Source organism: Petromyzon marinus, chromosome 54 (assembly GCF_048934315.1).
Source record: "Petromyzon marinus isolate PM22_M1 ecotype Great Lakes invasive population chromosome 54, UKy_Petmar_22M1.pri1.0, whole genome shotgun sequence".
Taxonomy (NCBI): domain Eukaryota; kingdom Metazoa; phylum Chordata; class Hyperoartia; order Petromyzontiformes; family Petromyzontidae; genus Petromyzon; species Petromyzon marinus.
In genome coordinates this window covers 2,829,147-2,850,544 of record NC_133720.1, presented here as the reverse complement: position 1 = coordinate 2,850,544, position 21,398 = coordinate 2,829,147, and the positions used below count along the sequence as shown (strand labels likewise).

At 48.2% G+C, this 21,398-nt stretch overlaps 1 protein-coding gene across 1 annotated transcript in view; it reads right to left on the bottom strand.

Moving 5' to 3' along the window:
• Nucleotides 1–19,904, bottom strand: part of LOC116954102 (leukocyte elastase inhibitor-like) — a 31,353-nt gene extending 11,449 nt beyond the window's left edge. The window contains exons 1-4 of the mRNA XM_032974539.2: nt 19,334–19,904; nt 5,745–5,882; nt 3,232–3,349; nt 1,409–1,551 (exon numbers count right to left, since the gene is read on the bottom strand). Coding sequence (XP_032830430.2) covers nt 1,409–1,551; nt 3,232–3,349; nt 5,745–5,882; nt 19,334–19,804 — 870 coding nt within the window. The 5' untranslated portion in view covers nt 19,805–19,904. The remainder of the gene's footprint in view (nt 1–1,408; nt 1,552–3,231; nt 3,350–5,744; nt 5,883–19,333) is intronic.
• Nucleotides 19,905–21,398: the final 1,494 nt, after the last annotated feature.

Genomic DNA, 21,398 nt, shown 5'->3' with positions numbered 1-21,398 from the left:
GGCGAAAACAGTGTCAGATGGTGAGAGTCTAGTGAGAGAGATTAAACACGTTAAAGACGCACTACGACAGAATGGCTACAATAATGCTCAAATTAACAGAGCACTGAATGCCAAATCACGATCGCAAAGCAATACTACTGAAAGCGACCAGATTGTTAAAACAATAAAAATTCCATATATCTCAGGAGTAACTGACAAATTAGCCCGCGTTTTGCAAAAGCAAAACATTACAGTAAGATTTGGTACAGTACACAAAATTCAAAAACTAGTATCTTGCACTAAAGACGCATTACCTAAACTATCAACAGAAGGTGTATATCGGATTAATTGTTCATGTGGCAGCTGCTACATTGGGCAGACGGGACGTAACATCAGTGTAAGACTAAAAGAACATCAGAGAAATATTAAATTATCTCAAACACAACTGTCGGCAGTGGCAGAACATGCTTGTCAACAAGGACACTCAATTGATTTTGACAATGTTGCAGTGGTGTGTAAAACTAATTATTACTGGCAAAGACTAATTAGAGAATCCATTGAAATTGAGAGGAACAAGAATAACTTTAATCGCTCTGACAGCTACCGGCTCAGTGCGGCCTGGAAGCGTATTATTAAATAATACACATTACATTTTGATTTAAAGAATTACTAATCTACAACTCATTACTAATCATAACCAATGACTGATTACTAATCGATTATATAATTACATTACCCCCCCCTCCGCCTCTAATCACTGCACCTGATGAGTTAAGTGATGACGTCACTCTTCTGCTCTATATAAAACCGGGAGCAAGCGAGGGCTTTACCATTCTGGCGAATTGCCCGATGATGCTGGAAGTATTTACCAGCGAAACGTCGTACTCAAACTGTAAATGTGGATTAACTCTTCAACACACCGGTGGGCTGAAGTAGTGAATTATTTGTCTTTTGTCAACGTGACACTTTTCTTTGCTGATTGGCCGTGTCGGGTGGTGGAGGGTTACGACACATTTATAAATAAACGCGATCTAACCCAAAAACCTTTATTATGAATAATATTGGTCGCGAAAGCCTACGTGTTAAACTCATTTATCGTAAACAATGTGGTTACCAAGAGTAACCGGCGTGCGTGAACAAATGACGTCACGCACGCAGGGCATCCGTGGATTTTCTTTATTTTTATTTTATTCGCTTGCAGTTACTTGGCTGGTTAGGATACCTCGATTAAAAAAAAAAAAGTGGACAATTGCTTAAAATGTTGATGTTAATTTTTTTGTACACTTACTTCTCAGAACCATGTTGGGTCAGTGCAAACGGGGGGTGGGTGGGTGGTACTCAGTTGAAATAAAATTCAACAAGGAGGGGGTGCTGGGGTTACACAGTAGCCAATAAAAGTGTTGACAAGCCATGGCTGCCACAACTGCACCTTGTTAATTTTAAACTCCGCGTCCCTCGTGACTTCGGGGTCGAACTTGGCGTCCCAGCTCCCCTTGAAATAGACGGCATTGACGAGGACGAGCCTGGTCAGGGAGTTCACCACTCCCGACGCCAGGAGGTCCTGGATCTTACCTGCGGGTTAGCAGAATAATCGTGGCTCCCCCTCATTGGGAACGTGCGTGTGTGCGTGTGCGTGCGCACGTATGTATGTATGTATGTTGTACGCGCGTTGGAACTTCTCCCGCACCGTATGTCGCCAACCGTGCTAAATCGGAGGTGCGAACTTGGCATCTGCGTATAATAATGAGTACACTGGGTATTTATATCTAGGGGACTTTTGAATTTACAGCACTGCACACAAATAATTAGTACACTGGGTATTCATATCTAGGGGACTTTTTTTTGCCAGAATCAAAGTATGAATTTACAGCACTGCACACAAATAATTAGTACACTGGGTATTCATATCTATGGGACTTTTTTTTGCTAGAATCAAAGTATGAATTTACAGCACTGCACACAAATAATTAGTACACTGGGTATTCATATCTAGGGGAATTTTTTGCAAGAATCAAACTATAAATTTACAGCACTGCACACAAATAATTAGTACACTGGGTATTCATATCTAGGGGAATTTTTTGCCAGAATCAAAGTATGAATTTACAGCACTGCACACAAATAATTAGTACGCTGGGTATTCATATCTAGGGGACTTTTTTGCCAGAATCAAAGTATGAATTTAAAGCACTGCACACAAATAATTAGTACACTGGGTATTCATATCTATGGGACTTTTTTTTGCTAGAATCAAAGTATGAATTTACAGCACTGCACACAAATAATTAGTACACTGGGTATTCATATCTAGGGGATTTTTTTGCCAGAATCAAAGTATGAATTTACAGCACTGCACACAAATAATTAGTACACTGGGTATTCATATCTAGGGGAATTTTTTTGCAAGAATCAAAGTATAAATTTACAGCACTGCACACATATAATTAGTACACTGGGTATTCATATCTAGGGGAATTTTTTGGCAAGAATCAAAGTATAAATTTACAGCACTGCACACATATAATTAGTACACTGGGTATTCATATCTAGGGGACTTTTTTTTGCAAGAATCAAAGTATAAATTTACAATAATGCACAAAAATAATTAGTACACTGGGTATTCACATCTAAAAGGGACATTTTTGCCAGCATCAAAGTATCAAAAAATATGAACTGCTCACCCAAAGCTATTAATGACCTGATACTTTTACATTGTCTTTGTACTGTTCACTTTTTGGCATGCTCTGGTCTGGTGAGAGACGAGGCCATAAAGAAGTCTGTCTCTGGTGTAGGCCAATCAGTTTCAAAGACAATATCCATAGATTATCAAAGCACGTCGGTTTGCACGTTTTGCCACAAGTACTGTGTGTGATTAATACAGACTTTGTTATTTGCAAAAGGTTTCTATTTGGTGTTTGAACAACTTAACACGACACCTGTTTTATTGCCAGAATGGGTGACATCTTTTCGGCACCAATCTCCTTCATGTCATCGTCAAGCCGTTCTCAGTTGGGTCTTCCTCTACTTTCCTGACACTTACATTTTTCCAAACAACAACAACAACAAGGTTTACATTTTCCCGTTGTTGTTCATCCTACACGTGCCCAAATAGCGCCAGCTTCCTTGTCCAAAAGACCCTCGTGTACTGCAAAAGCTTCGCCGAATCTCAAGCCTAAAACGACGGACGTTCCTTTACAGCGGCAATCCACCGATGGGTCAAAGCAGCCGCCACGCCGCCCGGTGGACTTTTACCTTCCGTTTGACCCTCGACCCACGCGTTGATCTCCTTGCGCGCCTCTTCAAACGCCCCCTTGAAGTTGACAGCCGCCAGCTCGGCTCGGTAGAACTTGGCGGAGGAGTCCAGGAAGTCCTGGCAAGCGGTTCACGCCGACGAGGCGAGTGGCGTTTAAGGAATGCGAGTCGCGGTCACGGCACAACGCACCAATCGCATCGATTCTCCTTCTTTCGTACGGCGGCCGACGTGTCGATTGCAGAGCAACGACTACAATTCCACATGCAGGTGGTGGGTCAAGCCACAGACGACCGCGTCAGGAGCAGCGGAGTGTATCATCGCCGTGATGCCTCCTTCGTGTTTGTGAATCGGGCAGTATTGCATCGTTACACGTCGTACGCTCTGTTCTGGATGACCACGGTCTCGCCTGCTACTGGAGGGTTTTTTTTATTTTCCATTTGTGCATCGGGCACCCATGTCTGGCATGCATCAGGCATCGCATCTGCCATCAAATCAAATGCTATTAGCCAGAACACCTTCTTCATATCATATTACACCCGTTTTGGACTCCCTACACTGGCTTCCAGTTTCACATAGAATACAGTTTCAAATCCTATTGTTAACTTACAAAGCGGTGAATCATCTTGCCCCAGCCTACATAATTGACATGCTGCACCCATGTGTCCCCGTCAAGGTCCCGAAGATCTGGGGATGCAGATCTTCTCTGCATTCCCAGGTCGAGGTTTCCCGTCTATGAGTGAACGCTCTTCCACGTGGTACCAGTGATCTCGGAGTCTGTGGACATTTTAAAAATGCGCCTTAAAACCTATTTATATGTTTACGCTTATTACATTGAGTTCATTTAGTAAATTATTCTTAAAATGTATTTATAGTATAATGTTTTTTTATGCTGAGCGTCTGCTGCTGCTGCTGTGTCCTGCACAGCGCTTTTAGATCCTTGATTAAAAGCGCTATGAACATGTCATTATTATTAGTATTATTTTTCGTACCCCAATTATCTTGCGAGGCTATTACAATTGAGGAATATATACATGTATCTTTTTTAGACGATTACAGTCTACAGTAGTTTTACAGCAGGCGGTGCCCTGTTACTGCGGTGGCTTCAGCGTATTTGGAACTTTGCGAGTAACTTTAAAATTTGGGCCATTACGCCGGAATGTTCGGCCGGCCGCTTTTCAAATGATGTCACGGGATCTTAAACGTCCACCGTGAAGCCGACAAAGCGTGTCTTTTTGGCGACTATCCCCGCAGTATTAACCGGGGTGTGCCCAGGGCTTGAATCGCGAACCTCTGGAACAAGGAGCAAATTCGCTCCTGCTAAAGCAGTGGTTTCTTCTTAACCCGGGGTGCACTCCACCCCCAGGGCGTGCGAGATGCTCTTTTTGGGGGTGCGAGACATGGCCAGATTTTTTTTTTTTTTAGAAGGTAAACATTCGGAACAGAAATTAAGCACGGGCACGTGAGCACAACTAATTTGTTTCCATGGAAACCGATGTATTTATTAACATTATACATTTTTTTTTACGACTGAGAGCCAAAGGGAGTGCAAGGCTGCAGTAACGATTACGAACCACCGCGCTAAAAGATGTGTAGATAAGCCTACGTTATTTTTTTTCATTTTAATTTGTACATTCACATTATTGCGTATAACATACTGCTTAGTCCATTTAAGTGAATACAGTATTTCATATTCTTAGCTCTTTCGGTAAAGTCACATTGAAGGGAAACAATAAAATAATAAAATCTATTATTTTAATAATAAAATATATTATTTTATCGCTTCCCTTCAACGTGACTTTACCGAAAGAGCTAAGAATATGAATTACTGCAGTCACGAAAGCCTTAAATCAGAATACAGTATTGTTTCCTGCAAATGCTTTAAGGTCAAGAGGTCATCACGGCTTGTGCCTTTAGTGCCACGATACCTCATCATTGCTTCCTTCTGCTTCTCTCCTTCCACCACAACCGTAGCTGTTGTAAAGATAACGCGCGACCTTCATCGACCGCTCTCATAGTGTCCCACCAACTGGCTTTATATGCCTTCTCCTTGGTCACGGACCTCAGTGTCACTCCAATGCCCGCCTCGGTTACCTGCCCTCCTTCATCGCCCCCCCCCCCCCCCCCCCTCTTTAAAAACGACAGCTTCCGCGCGACATTCTGTCTCCCGAATGCGGGAAACACCCCCCACCCCCCTACAAAGCCACGCCCAGCGTGACACGGATGACCACGTCCAAAACGTCACCAAGTCCCGCCCATCACCTCCAGGCCAGCGGCACACGATACATATTTTTTTTTCCGCCACCGTGTTTTCATTCGCGTATTCGTGGAATTTTCACCACCCACTTAGGGCTGTAAAAACGTGATGAGAGCACAGCAGGCTCAATGCTCCTTCGAGCAAAAAATAAATGACACACGTTTGTTGCGAACTCTTCAACCGAAGAAAAAAACCCCGACCGATTGACCGATATGGACATGCGCAGACAAAGCAGCGTGGTTGCAATTGACCTCTCACCTGCAGAAAGTTGTACCCCTTCTCGCCGTACAGGCGGTTGGCCATGCGCAGCACGCTGCCCTGCGTGGTGGAGCTGAAGGCGCCCAGCAGCGACTGGTAGGCCCCGTGCACGTCCTCCACTCCGTCAAGGTGCAGCGACTGGTCGCGTAGGGCCGGGAAAACACGCACGCACGCACGCAAACACAGACGGATATATTAGTACCATTACCAATTCACACACAAGTGATTCGCGTCCAGCAGCGACTGGTAGGCCCCGTGCACGTCCTCCACTCCGTCAAGGTGCAGCGACTGGTCGCGTAGGGCCGGGAAAACACGCGCGCACGCACGCAAACACAGACGGATATATTAGTACCGTTACCAATTCACACACAAGTGATTCGCGTTCGTTTAAGCCGACGGGGTGGGTCAGCGATAGAGCTGACGGCACGCAATCGGGAGTTTGCAAGTTTAAATTCTGGTTGTGCGTCGACTCGGGCTCATCATCTCTCCGAGGTCGATACAAGGACTGCTTTTTGGTTGTCCTCCGGATCGACTCGCGCCCCTGCCACAGGAATATGGAATTTCCGCCACCGACTCACAGCTGTAAATACAAGATGAGCACTGCCACCATGCGCATCTGGGAAACAAAAAAAATCACCGACTTCATTCAATTTAATAAATGCAAATATAAACTGTTATTTTGTTGATATTTGATTGAATCGATCAGCAGGCCATGTGCGGTGTGGTTGGGTAAAAGCGCGGGTACTCCCCACCACTTCCAAGACATCTGGCCAGTGTGGAAGAGTAGGCCAAATACCCACCAGGACTTCTCCAGAATTTCCTGGAGTTGGAGGCCCTTCCGCCAGCAGTGGCAGCGGCGTGAGCAAAGGATTGGGCCTGGATTCGAGACTCTGGATAACTCCACTAATTTCCAACGAGTCATGGGGCTTTGAATATTCCACTTGGGGAGTTCCAGTTTATTCCACGGCCACAACGTACACACACAAACCTGCTACGCAGTGACAGCATAGTGTTACATACAGTAACCAGGTGTCTATGGTGTAACCAGGTACCCGTTAAAAATGTCCCTTTATTGCCCAACGGCTTTTACCCGTGCAAAAAATAAAACCCTAACCTAACGTCATTTTTAAACCCGAGCACCGATTTAATACCGTGAAAAATGTGCTCGGGGATTTGTGAACATGTACGTACGTATGTATGCACCGTACGTAGCCACACCGCGCTAATCCGGAGATGAGGTGTGTCACCACATGCACTGTGGTGACACCATGAGAAATATATTTTTTGGTTGTGCGTTCAGCAGCTGTCCTTGCGTAGCAATGAGTCAGCCAAACGGAACGTTGTGGGCATACGATGAACTCAACGCCCATTTTAAGAACAGAATTGTTAGGTCCTCTTCATCCCCTATTGAACACGAGGCCGCAATGAGCTACCTCCCACTTCTTCCTGTCCTTGGCAACATGATGAGCCTCGCCCCAAGAAATATTAATCGCTGCCGCCATCTCGTCCTTCACGGTAATCGCTTCGTTTCACGGAGGACTCGGGCTGTCTCGTACTTGGTGCGGACGTTCCGCGGCTATGGGACCCGGGAGGCTCTCCTTCACACTCCTGACTTCCAAACAGGAGTGGTCATACCGCCTACGACGAACTAGAAAGCTCCCTTCCTCACACACGTGAGGTTGATCGCTGCCACCATCTCCTCCTCCAGAGTCCTGCGCCAGGTGGTCTTGGCTCTCCCAGGTTGCCTTCTGCCCGGTGGTGTCCATCATAGGACGAAGCAAGCAAACATGTTTTTTGTCTAATCCGCTTAACCCTTTTAATCTATAAAATCCAAGCGAGATGACCAAAGGGGGATGGCAGACAAGAGATATACGGTAGATGTAGTGAGATAAGAGAAGTGTAGACAACAAATGGAGACGCACTGAGATGAGAGATGTGGGCATGAGAGAGAAGATAAATTCTCTGGGAGTTGTTTTTACTTTCATTACCTTGTTACTGATTTTTCTATTAGGATTTGAATTTGAGCTTATGCGTCGCAGTAGGCGATCAAAATTCCCTTTTTGCCACCCAAGAAATATTGCCAAGATGCTTTGCTTCCTGTCAACTGCCGACTTGGAGCGACTGGTCCATGCTTGTGTGTCATCTCAACTTGACTAGCGCAGCGTCTCAATGGCTGGGATTCCGAGCAAAGTGCTGGGCAGACTCCACCTTGTTCAAAATGCAGCTGTTCGAGTGCTCACACCACGTACCCCATTCCGTAAAAGTATTTCACCAGTCCTCTTATCTCTTCATTGGCCAACGGTCAACTTCCAAGTAGATTTTATGATACTGCTCAACTTCCAAGTAGATTTTATGATACTGCTCAACTTCCAAGTAGATTTTATGATACTGCTCAACTTCCAAGTAGATTTTATGATACTGCTCAACTTCCAAGTAGATTTTATGATACTGCTATCTCCATATATATATAAAAGGCAAAGTTATGAATATGCGTGTCTGTTCAAAATGTTTAGCGTACTTCCCGACATGCAACAAACTTGACATTTGCCATGTGGGTACTTTCCAGACTGTACACCATGCAAAAATTATAAAAATACACTTGTTTTTTTTGGAGGGGTGGGAGCTCAATAATGCATATATATTTTTTGCACGGCACGTGAGCTGACGTCAAATCTGTCATGTGACCCGCGCATGTGGAAGCGTAACACATTTAGTGTAGCGGTTAGCGCGCCGCGCTTCGAACCCGGCGACCCCAGTTCGATTCCCGCTCACGGCCACCACCGGTGACGATTATTTTTACCGGTCCTGGGCCTCCCCTAGGTCGACTCAGCATCAAACGAGTAACTGCTCTGCTGTGTGAACATCGCCACTGGGGAGACAAAGGCGGCGGGCGTGGTGAATCCAAGTCCCGGGCGAAGCCGGGTAGTACAGCTAGTTCACCTATAAGGCTTTAAAAGAGCTCACCCCACAGCAATTGCATGAACTAATACACTTCTATATTCCAACAAGGTCCTTAACATCTTCCGATCTCCAACTGCTCAGCACTTCCAGGTCTAAGGTGCACTCTTTTGGTGATCGGTGCTTTTGTTAGCGTGGCACCCACAATGCTATGGAACGCCTTGCCACTTGAAGTAATCTCTTTAAAGTGGCCTTCCTTCTTCAGTTCGGTCGGTTGGCCCCTGGTTCTGTTTTAGCTTCCTGCTTTTCATGCGTTGCGCATTGGGATCCAAGGATGGAATGCACATTATACATTTGGATTATAATTAGTTCATGCACTCCTTATTCTGTCATGACTTAGGAGCCGTGAGTTGCTCAGGGCCCTCAGCTTTCGCTTGGTTTGCTTGAGCCGAGTACTGCCACGGACCGAAGTGGAATTCACTGATCTGGGGTACCGCACTGCGTAGCCTTAACAAACCCACCACTTTTCTTTAAAAAATATATATGTATCATATTTCACGCGTAAAAAAGTGTAAACCTTTAAAATGTCAGTGAGATTCTGTTGGATATTTATTAACCACGCGGCACACTCAAGCCACGAGTATTCCGATGACTAAAAGACTTTGCCTATTTTATACTTCATAAAACTTTATAAGGTTGACAACTGTTGTGCAATATTTGAGCAAAGTTTGTCAAGCCCTGCCTCACAAAATGCAACCACAGCCAAAGTGAAATGTTGCTACACAATTGCTTTCACCGTATGTACTATACTTTCTTTTATTATGCTTGTTTAACCAAGAACGCCTCACTCTTTTTCAAGGAGGGCCCTGCTAAAATGTTGCAGTCGCGTCCAACGTTGCTGTTGCTGCTGTTGCTACAGCTGTGTGTAATCCCAATTGAGTAATTTGCAGGTACAGGAACTCCTCTACCTAGTGCGTTCAGCTTACGAACTATCAGAGATGCGAACAAACCTGTCCGTATGTCCAGTTGCCCGTTCGGACGGAGAGCCGTAAGTTCAACCACCGCGCCATAGATGGCGGTGGTGGCATCTACATCTGCAGAAACGTGAACAACCAGTGGCATCTACAGAAGATTATACAACTTGTAAAGCCATTCCCCATGTTTAGTGTACATGCCGTGCAACATGTTTGGAATCGACAGGCGTAAAGTTGGAATTACGTGCAAATCCACTAGCGAACGGACCTCTGGAACCTAACTCGTTCGTAAGTAGGGGAGTCCCTGTTACTGTAATTATTGAAGCATTGGGGGGGGTGTTTAGCTACGTCCAGTTACATTGTCTGGTGTTTATTTTAGCTATGGGAGGTAAATCAGAGTAAACGGACAAAGCCCAAACAGAACAGGGGACACAACTTGGCAACCGTACACAAAAAAGTCACCGCAGTTTGGAATCGAACCAAGGGGCCGTTTTGCTACGAGGTGCAAGTTGTTACCGCTGCGCCACGTAACCGCACCAAAATTATCCACACAAATGCCAGAATCTATTAGTCACGGGCTTAGCTCAGGCTTAACTCTGGCTCAACTGAGCCGGCTCAAAGCCGCGCGTAACGCAAGGAGCCAGGCACGCTCGGGACTTCCACGGAGCCAAAGCCCCGAGCCGAGCCACGGCCGAGCCACGGCCGTGCCACGGCCGAGCTGCTCGCTAATATTCTAAAGCGACCGAGCGCCTCAAACCTGAGCCGAGCCGTGCTAGGAAGCCAAGGCAGAGCCGAGAGCCATGACTATAAGAAATATGACCCCTAAGACATTAAGTTCCATATCACGGGTACAAGCGTTTCGAAGAGAAGGCAGCATGAAGCTACACGAAAATAACATGACTGAAAATGCATAAAAACCATAGGCGGAGTTTGACTTCTTTATTTGAGGGGGGGGGGGGGGGGGGGGAGAAGGGGCAGGGTTTATATTTGCCCCTGACATTAGGAATTAATTAAAACATTAAAATCTTTATTCTAAAATACTGAAGTAAATTATTTAAACCCAAATGATGAAACAAACGGCTCCAATGTGATGATCTAACCGACATGCACACGCCTCATCCTAGCTCGCCTCATCCCAGCTCGCCTCATCCCGGCTCGCCTCATCCCAGCTCACCTCATCCCAGCTCGCCTCATCAAGAGGGCAATCTTCACGTGAAAGTGCGCGCACAGAGGCAGCGTTTACAGGAAGCAAGATTATTAGTTGTTTTTCTTTGGGGGGGGAGCAAAACCTCCCCAACAACTGGTACAAACAAATCTGTGAAAAGTTATTCTTTTAAATCACATACACCGTGGATTGGCTTTGGACATATGTATAAAATATATAACACGTAGGAGGCTTACACGACCAATGTTATCCACAAGAGGTTTTTGTGTTAGATCGCGTAAACATAAACGTGTCGTAAATATAAATGTGTCGGGTGGTGGCGGGTTTAACGGCACATTCATATTTACGCGATCGAACCCAAAAAACTTCCACTACGGACGAAAATATATGCCTGTTGCAAAGAAAGTAAATTCACGTATATTTATTTAGTGAGGTGGATAAAGCGTACACAACAATCGTACCCCACCTTCCCAAAAAGCATCACAAGGCGGACACGATTATCGGTTCAAAGTTGCACTCCCCCACACTAAAGCACTGTTGATATTTTTGACACTCATACACTTACGAGTTTAGGAAAACTTTTTTGAGCAGAAACATCTTGACGTGACTCTTAAGGGAGTAGTCAAAGGGGGTCCCCCCCCACCCCCCACCTCCCTGGTCCACGTTACCAGCAACATTTTCCCCGTGAGTCACGGACGAGGGCGGGAGGAGTGTGCGCAAAGCAACTCGCTCTGGGGCCTACGGCACAGAGGGGGGCCCTGGGTGCGCCAGGCACCACCGCGTCTCGCCACTCTTGGCTCGCCTTCTACCCTCTCAATTTTCGCTGCCTCTCTCTCTCTGTTCGTCCTCCTCCTTGCACTCAATGCACGCTTTCGCTCTTTCTCGCTCTTCCCGCCCCACCACGCTTCACTGGAACGAACTTCCCCATTCCACATCAGGCTCCTCCCGCTCCTCACTCAAAACTCACACTCATTGTTGCCTTGCTCACCCCCATGACCCCCCCCCCCCCCACTGAATGTCCCCCTCATAACCACCGCCACCGTTACTCTTCCCTCTTCCTATTCTCATTACATGGCTATCACTCATTGACCCCGTTAATTCATTCAATCCGTTCGTCATCATTTACCGTCAGCAATTTCGCTTTCACCAAATTCACACAGCGCAGATTCAGCCCCCACCCCCCCGTTGCTTCCTCTCGCCTATTTCATTCACCTCATCTCCACCACTACATTCACACGTTTTATATTTTTATTATTTTATTTACGCCTTGTACCGTTGTTAATTCTTTGCAAACTTAGCCCCTAAATGAGTACCTGATACTGTGTGTGCGCGCGCGTGTTTAATTGGTGAGCAGTGGTTGTGTGCGTGTTTAATTGGTGAGCAGTGGTTGTGTGTGTTTAATTGGTGAGAAGTGGCTAAGGATGTGTGTACGTGTTTAATTGGTAAGCAGTGGTTGTGTGTATGCACGTGTTTAATTGGTGAGCAGTGGCCAAGTGGTCCACAATACTCTGCTACAAAATTGGTGAGCTGGCGGAGAGAATGTAAAAAGCTCCGCCGTTTTCAGACGATACGCGTTTGCGGGGCAGCGTGAATTGCCGGTGCGTCAGAAACCTCGTGAGCTGCTGGCGCGGCGGATGAAAGAGCGGGGCAAGCTTCTAGGAGCTTCCCCACCAGCTCCTATATCCACCCAGCGGTTTAAAAGAGTGCACCACGGCAGACCACCTGTGGTTGGGTATAGTGTGGCGACTCCCACCTCTTCCATCATCGTGGAAGAGCAGACCAGGGGCGTCACGGTGACGAGATGTTAACTCCCTCGCCTGGTATGCAGGAGGTCGTGGGTTCGATCCCGACCCCGACGCCTGCATATTTTAAGTTAGCACGTTCTCCGCTTAGACGCGTGTATTTTTCCCCGGTATCTCCCGTACGTTCAGAGTATTTGCTGCTGCTGCTGCTGCTGTACATTCCCACGTGATGATGAGCCACTTCGTTGATCTATCATTTGCAGCTTCTAAAAAAGAGCCACGTAGCTCAGTGGGATTTCTCCACAACTCTGGCTGTCGCCTGATGAAGCTGGTTGTAATTACCGGCGAAACGTCACGGTACTCAAATTGTAATTGTTGTGGGTTTGCTCCCCAACACACCGGTGTGCTGAAGTGCTAACGGTTGTGCACGTTTTGTTTACGTGACAAACCTTACGAATTGGTTGTCGGGTGGTGGCGGGTTTAACGACAACATTTCTATTTGCGCGATCCGACCCAAAAAATCCCCCTCTGGTCTGACACTGGTGGTGAGACAAGGCCATGAAGAAGGCTGTCTCTGGTGTAGGCCAATCAGTTTCAAAGACAATGCATATAAATATTATCCGAGCATGTTTGTTTGCATGTTCACCACAAATACTCTGTGGTTAATGCAGACTTCATTCCTTGCAAAAGGTATCTAGTTGGTGTTTGAACATCTTATTGTAAACCCCACAGAGTAGGCGGCTAGAAATTACGAAACCAAACCCCACCCTTCCCCACTGGCAAAGAAGATTGTGGCTAAAAGTTGCACTGAAACACCCTTTATTTGAAAAATGTAGGAGTTCCCGAGACATTTTGGAGTGGAAACTTGTCTCCGGCATCTCGAAGGGAGTAGTCACAACATTAAAACATACAATGTGTAAAGTCTGAATTTTCCCTCCACCCACGTGATAAAAGCTCTGCTGTTTTCACACAAAAAACGGTTGGGGCTGCGTAAATGACAGGGTGTGTCATGAACCTCAGGAGCTGCTGCGGTGGGTGTAATGCATCTGCGGGTGTAATGCATCGCATGCTGGACTTGCAATCCAAAGGTTGCCGGTTAGATTCCACCTTTCGGCAGCACGACGGTTGAAACAATGGATAATATATTATTATTTTTTTCCACTGCCTCTGTCCACCCAGCAGTATGAATGAGTGCACCACTGTAAGTCGATCAACAGGCAGCCTGTGCATAACTGTGTGACGCAGGTTAATCTGGTAAGCGTGGAAGAGTAGACCAAATACCCCTTGGAGCTCCCTTTTAGTCGAGGACCTTCTGCCAGGAGAGTCGTGAGACAAAAAAGCCATTTCAAGACCACACCTTTACCCCCCCCCCCCCCGTACCACCGCAGCGACGACAGTGACACGGTACACATGACGCAGCGTTGACCTTTGACACTCCCGGGTGAGAGCGACAGTCGCTTTACTGCCGTGCACCCAGTGCACGTCGGGTGTTTTGTTTAATGTTTATCCGAGGCTTATGGCCCTTCAATGGTTAAGACAAACCACACGTGGCTCAATGGCCCCACGTGGCAATTTGCAGGATGTTAAGCCCACGAACACCTCCTTGAAGTGGCCTGGTGGCTGAGCGGTCAGGGCACTGAGCTGACCTCGTTGAGGGCGGAAGGTTCGAATCCGGGCAGACAGCTGTCGTTCAACTGGGATCTCAAGTATAAAGAGTGGACGATCTTAGCCCCGTCAATCACGGGCCGCGCAGAAGTTGCTTTTATGCTTAATTTGGCGAAATGTCAGTTCCGTGACGTAAGAATTACAGTTTTTATTAACGGGATAAACACTTTTTGCAGGACACATAAAAGCCATTTATATCCCTTTTGTGGGTGATTTTTCTGCTCTCCCCATGACATAACATCTAGATGCTATGTCTTCTAGATGATGTGTCATGGGGAGAGCAGAAAAATTACCCACACAAGGGATATCAATGGCTTTTATACGTCCTGCAAAGACTGTCTATCCCGTTGATAAAATGTCGGGCGAGGTCTGCTGCAGGCTACGAGAGGGCTTCGGGAGGGAGAGTTTGTGGACGCTTGTTGTTTCTCTTCAACGGGAGGGTGGTGCAGACCCCCACTGGTTTACCATTTGGTCCACCGTGTGCGAGACGTTTAGCCTTCTCGCGGGCCACCTGTCACGCGCTTTCACGTTGCCTTCAACACGACGAGGCGTTGCACGTCTTGCATGCGTCCCGACAGGCAGGGGCAGGCTGCGGCTTTCGGACGTTTGACAACGATATCGCGTTCGTACGAGAATGGGCACGCGCTTTGCCATGGCGACTGCCCTTCCTGTGCCTCTGCATGATCACGTGAAACTTGTGCGCAAATGCTCGATCGAGCCGGTCGTTTGTCCAGAGTTGTCGATCTAGCCCATGGGGTCAGGAAACTAAAATAACAAGGAGAGACGTTTAAACAACTTTTTTTTTCTTCCAAGGGCTGCAATGGAATGGTGTAAATACAAGACGGGTGGTGGCCCTGAATAGATAAGTGCCCAATTACTACTCCCCATACAACAGCCCCCATGTATGAAAACATAAGAATAGGTTTTAGCCTTTCTGGCAATAAAACAGGTGTTAAAATCAATGAGAAACCTTTTGCAAAGAATAAAGTCCGCATTAACCACACACAACAAACATGCTCTGATAACACATGGCGTTGTCCTTTGAAACCGATTGGCCTACACCAGAAACGGCCTACTTTAAGGGCCCAGTCTCACCAGTGTCAGCCCAGAGAGCGCCTGGTTTCAACCTCTCCAGGAAGGAAGTCATCCACCCTCAACAGGTTCAGGTCACGGGCCATGCATCGCCAACCTCCACCGATGGGGGCATGGAGAGCGAGCCCCACTGTGCCTGCGCGGTGGAGCAAACCGTTGTCAACCACATCCTAGAAGCCTGCCCAATCCACCACCAAACACAGCAGGGCCCGGAAGCAACCGCCTGGCTTAGGGACCTGGCATTGCGCGAAACAATGAAAATAGCTAACGTCACGGAGAAGTCCTGAAAAGAGCGGCGTGCATGCGCAGGTCACCTGGTGAACCCCAGGCCGAGCCACGCCGCGTGCTATAAAGCGGCAGTGGTCGATCTGGGTAAGGAATTATTTACCCAGGAAACAAATAGGGGCCACACACTACTTTAGAGCAGTGGCTCTTAGAACTTTCATACTGCAGCCTTGCACCCCCCCCCCCCTTTGGCTCTCAAACGGAATTATTTTATGTTAATAAATAAACAGGGGTTTTTAACGCGTAGGCTTTCGCGACCAATATCATCCATAGCAGGTTTTTTTTGGGTTAGCTCGTGTAAATATATAAAATGTGTATGTCGGGTGGTGGCGGGTTTAACGACACATTTATATATTTACGCGATCTAACCCAAAAAAAAACCCTGTATTATGGACATAGGGATTTGATGCAACAAAGTTGTAACTTACGTTTCCCGCGCTTAAGTTGTGTTTTCGATTATTTACCTTCGAAAAATAAAAACAAATCTGCCCATGTCTCGCTCCCCCCCCCCAGAAAGGGCATCTCGCACCCCCAGGGGGTGGCTGGCGTGCACCCCGGGTTAAGAACCCCACTGCTTTGGAGTAAACGCACACGAGCCACGAATTCATTTCCCGTCACACAGTTAAAGCCGTCCGTCCCCGTTGCTCGGCAGCTTGCAAGCCAGCCAGCGAGCGAGCGCTCTGCTGCTGAAGGCACGCACAGCGGACTTCATCATCCATCCCCTTCTCTTCAAACGCACGAGACACAAACCCCGCTGGCATTGTTTGTGTCCAGAAATGCATTTCCTTGAAAACTTCAGGGCGTAGGCTAACCGTTATCGAACGCTGGTTGAACCATATGCCGATGGACAGAAAGTTTTTTTTAAAATATATATTCCGCAAACGCGTTGCACAAACCGGAACAAAATGAGCTGGGGGGGGGGGGGGGGGTGGTAATGCGAGCAAACATCAGAACTGGGGAGACAAAGGCGACCGGGTGGTATTCTGGGCACACCGCCCTCCTCGTACACCACAAATCAACTTGCATACAAACAGGGCCGTCCATCGGCGGCGGGGGATGAGGGGGGTCCCCCCCCCAAAGTGCGGGACCCGGGGCTGTCGCCCCGAATCGCCGGCACCCTAGGGATGGCTCCGCATTACAAACTAAACGAGAAACTTTTGTCTTAATCTTACCGGGTAAAGCAGAAGCTACCTGGCTGTCATCACAAGACGATAAGCTCCACAAAGTGGCTCAACATCGCGTGGCAATTGCATAGCAAGCAGCCAAATTCGCCTGACACGCGTGACGTTGATTCTAAATGTGGAAGAGGGTGGGGGGGGAAGCGGAGGACCCGGAGGAAAATCCACGCGACCACGGGGAGAGAGACACGGGGAGAGACACGGGGAGAGACACGGAGAGAGACACGGGGAGAGACACGGGTGGAGACACGGGTGGAGACACGAGAGAGACACGGGTGGAGACACGGAGTGAGACACGGAGTGAGACACGGAGTGAGACACGAGGGAGACACGAGGGGAGACACGGAGAGAGACACGGAGAGAGACACGGCAAGAGACACGGAGAGAGACACGGAGAGAGACACGGGTGGAGACACGGGTGGAGACACGGGTGGAGACACGGGTGGAGACAAGGGGAGAGACAAGGGGAGAGACACGGAGAGAGACACGGAGAGAGACACGGGTGGAGACACGGAGAGAGACACGGGGAGAGACACGGGGAGAGACACGGGTGGAGACACGGGTGGAGACACGGGTAGGAGACACGGGTGGAGACACGGGTGGAGACACGGGTGGAGACACGGGGAGAGACACGGAGAAAGACACGGCGAGAGACACGCACACTCAAAATGTACAATACGGGGGCCTTTCTTGCCAACATATCAACATAAAACAACACGTTTTACCCTTTGTGGCAATAAAACAGTTGTGTCAAGATGTTAAAACACCAAACAGAATCCATTTTCAAGGAACCCTGTCTGCATTAACCACCACATCGTACTTGTGGTGAACATACAAACATACATACAAACATCCTCCGGGAGTATTCGCCTTTTGGCGTCCTCTGGTCGAGCGCTGTTTGAGACTGGGATCTAAAGAAAGCTGTCTGTGGTGTGGCCCAATCAGTTTCAAAGACAATGCATCATCATAAACTACCAGAGCGTCTTTGTTGTTCGCATGTTCATCACAAGTGTCATCGTGTGGTCAATACAGACGGGATTCCTTGAAAAAAGGATTCTCCACAAATCTGGCTGTCGCCTGATGAAGCTGGTTGTAATTACTGGCGAAACGTCGTACTCGGATTGTAAATGTTGTGGATTGGCTCTCCAACACACCGGTTAGTGCTGTACTAGTATACTACACCATACACTACTATACACTACACTATACACTACACACTAGTGCTGTACTAGAATTGGCCACGTTCTGTTTACGCGACAACCCTTACTAGTTGGCTGTGTCGGGTGGTGGCGGGTTTTAACGACACAACATTTAAATATCCACGCGATCTAACCCTCCCCAAAACAACCCCTTTATAATAGATGCCATTGGTCGCGAAAGCCTCCTACTACGTGCCAACAACGATTCTGTTTGTTGTTTAAACACCCCAACACCTTCCGTTGTATTGCCAGCAACGGGTACAACTTCAAGGTACAACACATCAAGGTACAGCCCGGTCAGCCAGCGGTGGGGAGGAAGGGGGTCGGAGTCGGGGGGTCAAACCCGCGACCTCCTCCTCCTCCACCTCCTCTACCACCACCTCCACCTCCTCTACCACCACCTCCACCTCCTCTACCACCACCTCCACCTCCTCTACCACCACCTCCTCTTCCTCTACCACCACCTCCTCTTCCTCTACCACCACCTCCTCTTCCTCTACCACCACCTCCTCTTCCTCTACCACCACCTCCTCTTCCTCTACCACCACCTCCTCTTCCTCTACCACCACCTCCTCTTCCTCTACCACCACCTCCTCTTCCTCTACCACCACCTCCTCTTCCTCTACCACCACCTCCTCTTCCTCTACCACCACCTCCTCCTCCTCTACCACCACCTCCTCCTCCTCTACCACCACCTCCTCCTCCTCTACCACCACCTCCTCCTCCTCTACCACCACCTCCTCCTCCTCTACCACCACCTCCTCCTCCTCTACCACCACCTCCTCCCTCTACCACCACCTCCTCCTCTACCACCACCTCCTCCTCCTCTACCACCACCTCCTCCTCCTCTACCACCACCTCCTCCTCCTCTACCACCACCTCCTCCTCCTCTACCACCACCTCCTCCTCCTCTACCACCACCTCCTCCTCCTCTACCACCACCTCCTCCTCCTCTACCACCACCTCCTCCTCCTCTACCACCACCTCCTCCTCCTCTACCACCACCTCCTCCTCCTCTACCACCACCTCCTCCTCCTCTACCACCACCTCCTCCTCCTCTACCACCACCTCCTCCTCCTCTACCACCACCTCCTCCTCCTCTACCACCACCTCCTCCTCCTCTACCACCACCTCCTCCTCCTCTACCACCACCTCCTCCTCCTCTACCACCACCTCCTCCTCCTCTACCACCACCTCCTCCTCCTCTACCACCACCTCCTCCTCCTCTACCACCACCTCCTCCTCCTCTACCACCACCTCCTCCTCCTCCACCACCACCTCCTCCTCCACCACCACCTCCTCCTCCTCCTCTACCACCACCTCCTCCTCTACCACCACCTCCTCCTCTACCACCACCTCCTCCACCTCCTGCTGCGAGAGATCTCCTCCACCTTGCTCATCTGCGCCGCCGTCTCCTCCTTGGCGCCCATGAGCAGCATGGCGAGAGCTGCAGACACGCTGGCGGGGCTGAAGAAGACGTTCCTCCCCTCACCACTGCCGGCGGCTGCGGCGCCCAGCGCCTTGAAGAGGTCCAAGGCGAACTCCGTGTTGGCTTCCGTCACTGCGTCCATTGCTGACGATGGTGGTGGTGGTGGTGCTGCTGATGATACTGCTGCTGATGATGATCTTGTTGTAACTGCTGCGATAAAGGCTGCTGCTGATGATGATGACGCTGCGACTGCTGATTCTCCTGCTGCTGCTGATGAGGCTGCTGCTGCTTGAACCTGGTATTTAAAGAGCAGTGGCATCAGCAGCAGCAGCGGCTTCAAGAGCGACCGCCCGCCGAACACGCCCCGCATCATGGACATCGATCCTCGCGACCGATTCCGTTCGCGAGAAATCGATTCCAGAAGAACCACCATAGCCACGCCCGAGTTTATCGTCTGTCCGCGCGACGGAGAGCCACGCGGTTTGCCGTTGAACGTTGTGGAAGGCGACGGATCGATACGTTTGCCGTGCGATCGATAGAGAAGCGAAGGGGACCCGCGACGAGCGCGTTCCCACCCCCAACGTATCGATGTACGCGTGGAGTCGATTTAAAACTGCCGCGGAATCGAGGAATCGTTGCGCGCGCCCCGCGGAGGGCGGGCGAATCGGCCCTCCCCCCACCCCCCGGTTCGGATCCAGTGGTTGCAAACCGGTAACCGAATGGACACGGAGGTTAAAACCGGTTAGCGTTTTTTTGGAGACGCGAAGGAGGGAGCTTCCGCAACGCTGCTGGTTGATGCTTTGTTGCGGTGGTGGTGGGGCTCGTGCTATATTTCACAATATAACGACATCGTGTTTAAAAAAGCCGTATCCGCATTACAATTAATGGCAGATTTAAATTACAACATATTATATTCTTGGTTCTTTCGGTAAAGTCACGTTGAAGGGAAACAACAAAATAATTAAATATATATAAAACAATTAAAAATTCTCACGACGTTTCGATCATAACCGTTTGAGTTATGGTCGAAACGTCGTGAGATTTTTTATTGTTTTATATATATTGTATTATTTTGTTGTTTCCCTTCAACGTGACTTTACCGAAAAAACTAAGAATATGAATTACTGCAGTCACGAAAGCTTTAAATCAAAATTCGTGCTGTGATTGATAATGATATACTTATGAAAAAATAAGAACAGGTTTTACCCCCTTTCTGGCAATATAACAGTTGTTCAGATGTTCAAACACCAAATATAAACCTTTCGCAATGTATGCGTTAACCAACACACCCGTGCCTGTGTTGAACATGCCAACAAAAGGGCCGTCCATAAATGACGTCACGCACCTGGGGGGGGGCGGGGTGAGACATTTGTGACGATGTTTGACGAGGAGGGGGGGGGGTGAGAAATGTGACGTCACATCAAAATGCGCAACTTTAAATAAATATAGACAACACGTTCTACTTAATTAAATAGACTTTTAAATAAATGTGTTCTCCTACATCAGTGCAGCGCCACATTAAATACGCACTACAATGACAATAGTTTAAAGCGATTTGGAGCATGTTTTATTTTTTTGGGGGGGGGGGGGCAGAGCTTTGTGACGTCATATTTGAGGGGGGTCTGACTTTTTGTGACGCCGTGTGACGAAGGGGGGGGTCAAAAATCGTCCAAAATCGCGTGACGTCATTTATGGACGACCCCGAACACGCTCTGATAATAATATACGATGCATCTTCTTTTAAACTGATTGTCCTACACCAAATATTTTGAGAGCCTTCAAATCAAGACAAAACATTTTTTGGCAGGCTTAGTTTCGACAATTCTTCATATCAACCGCTTCAATATCATACTTTTTTGTGACTTACCTTTTCTCTTTTTTGCACTCCTACTGAACATCTCTGAGAAAGGGTTTAATAACTCATCGGATTTCTGCAGGATAAAGATTTCGATCCCGTGGAATTAACTCGCTGAAGAGTTTGAGCCTATTCTCGGATGTGCCGGTGGTGCGATGCGGGTCAGGACTGG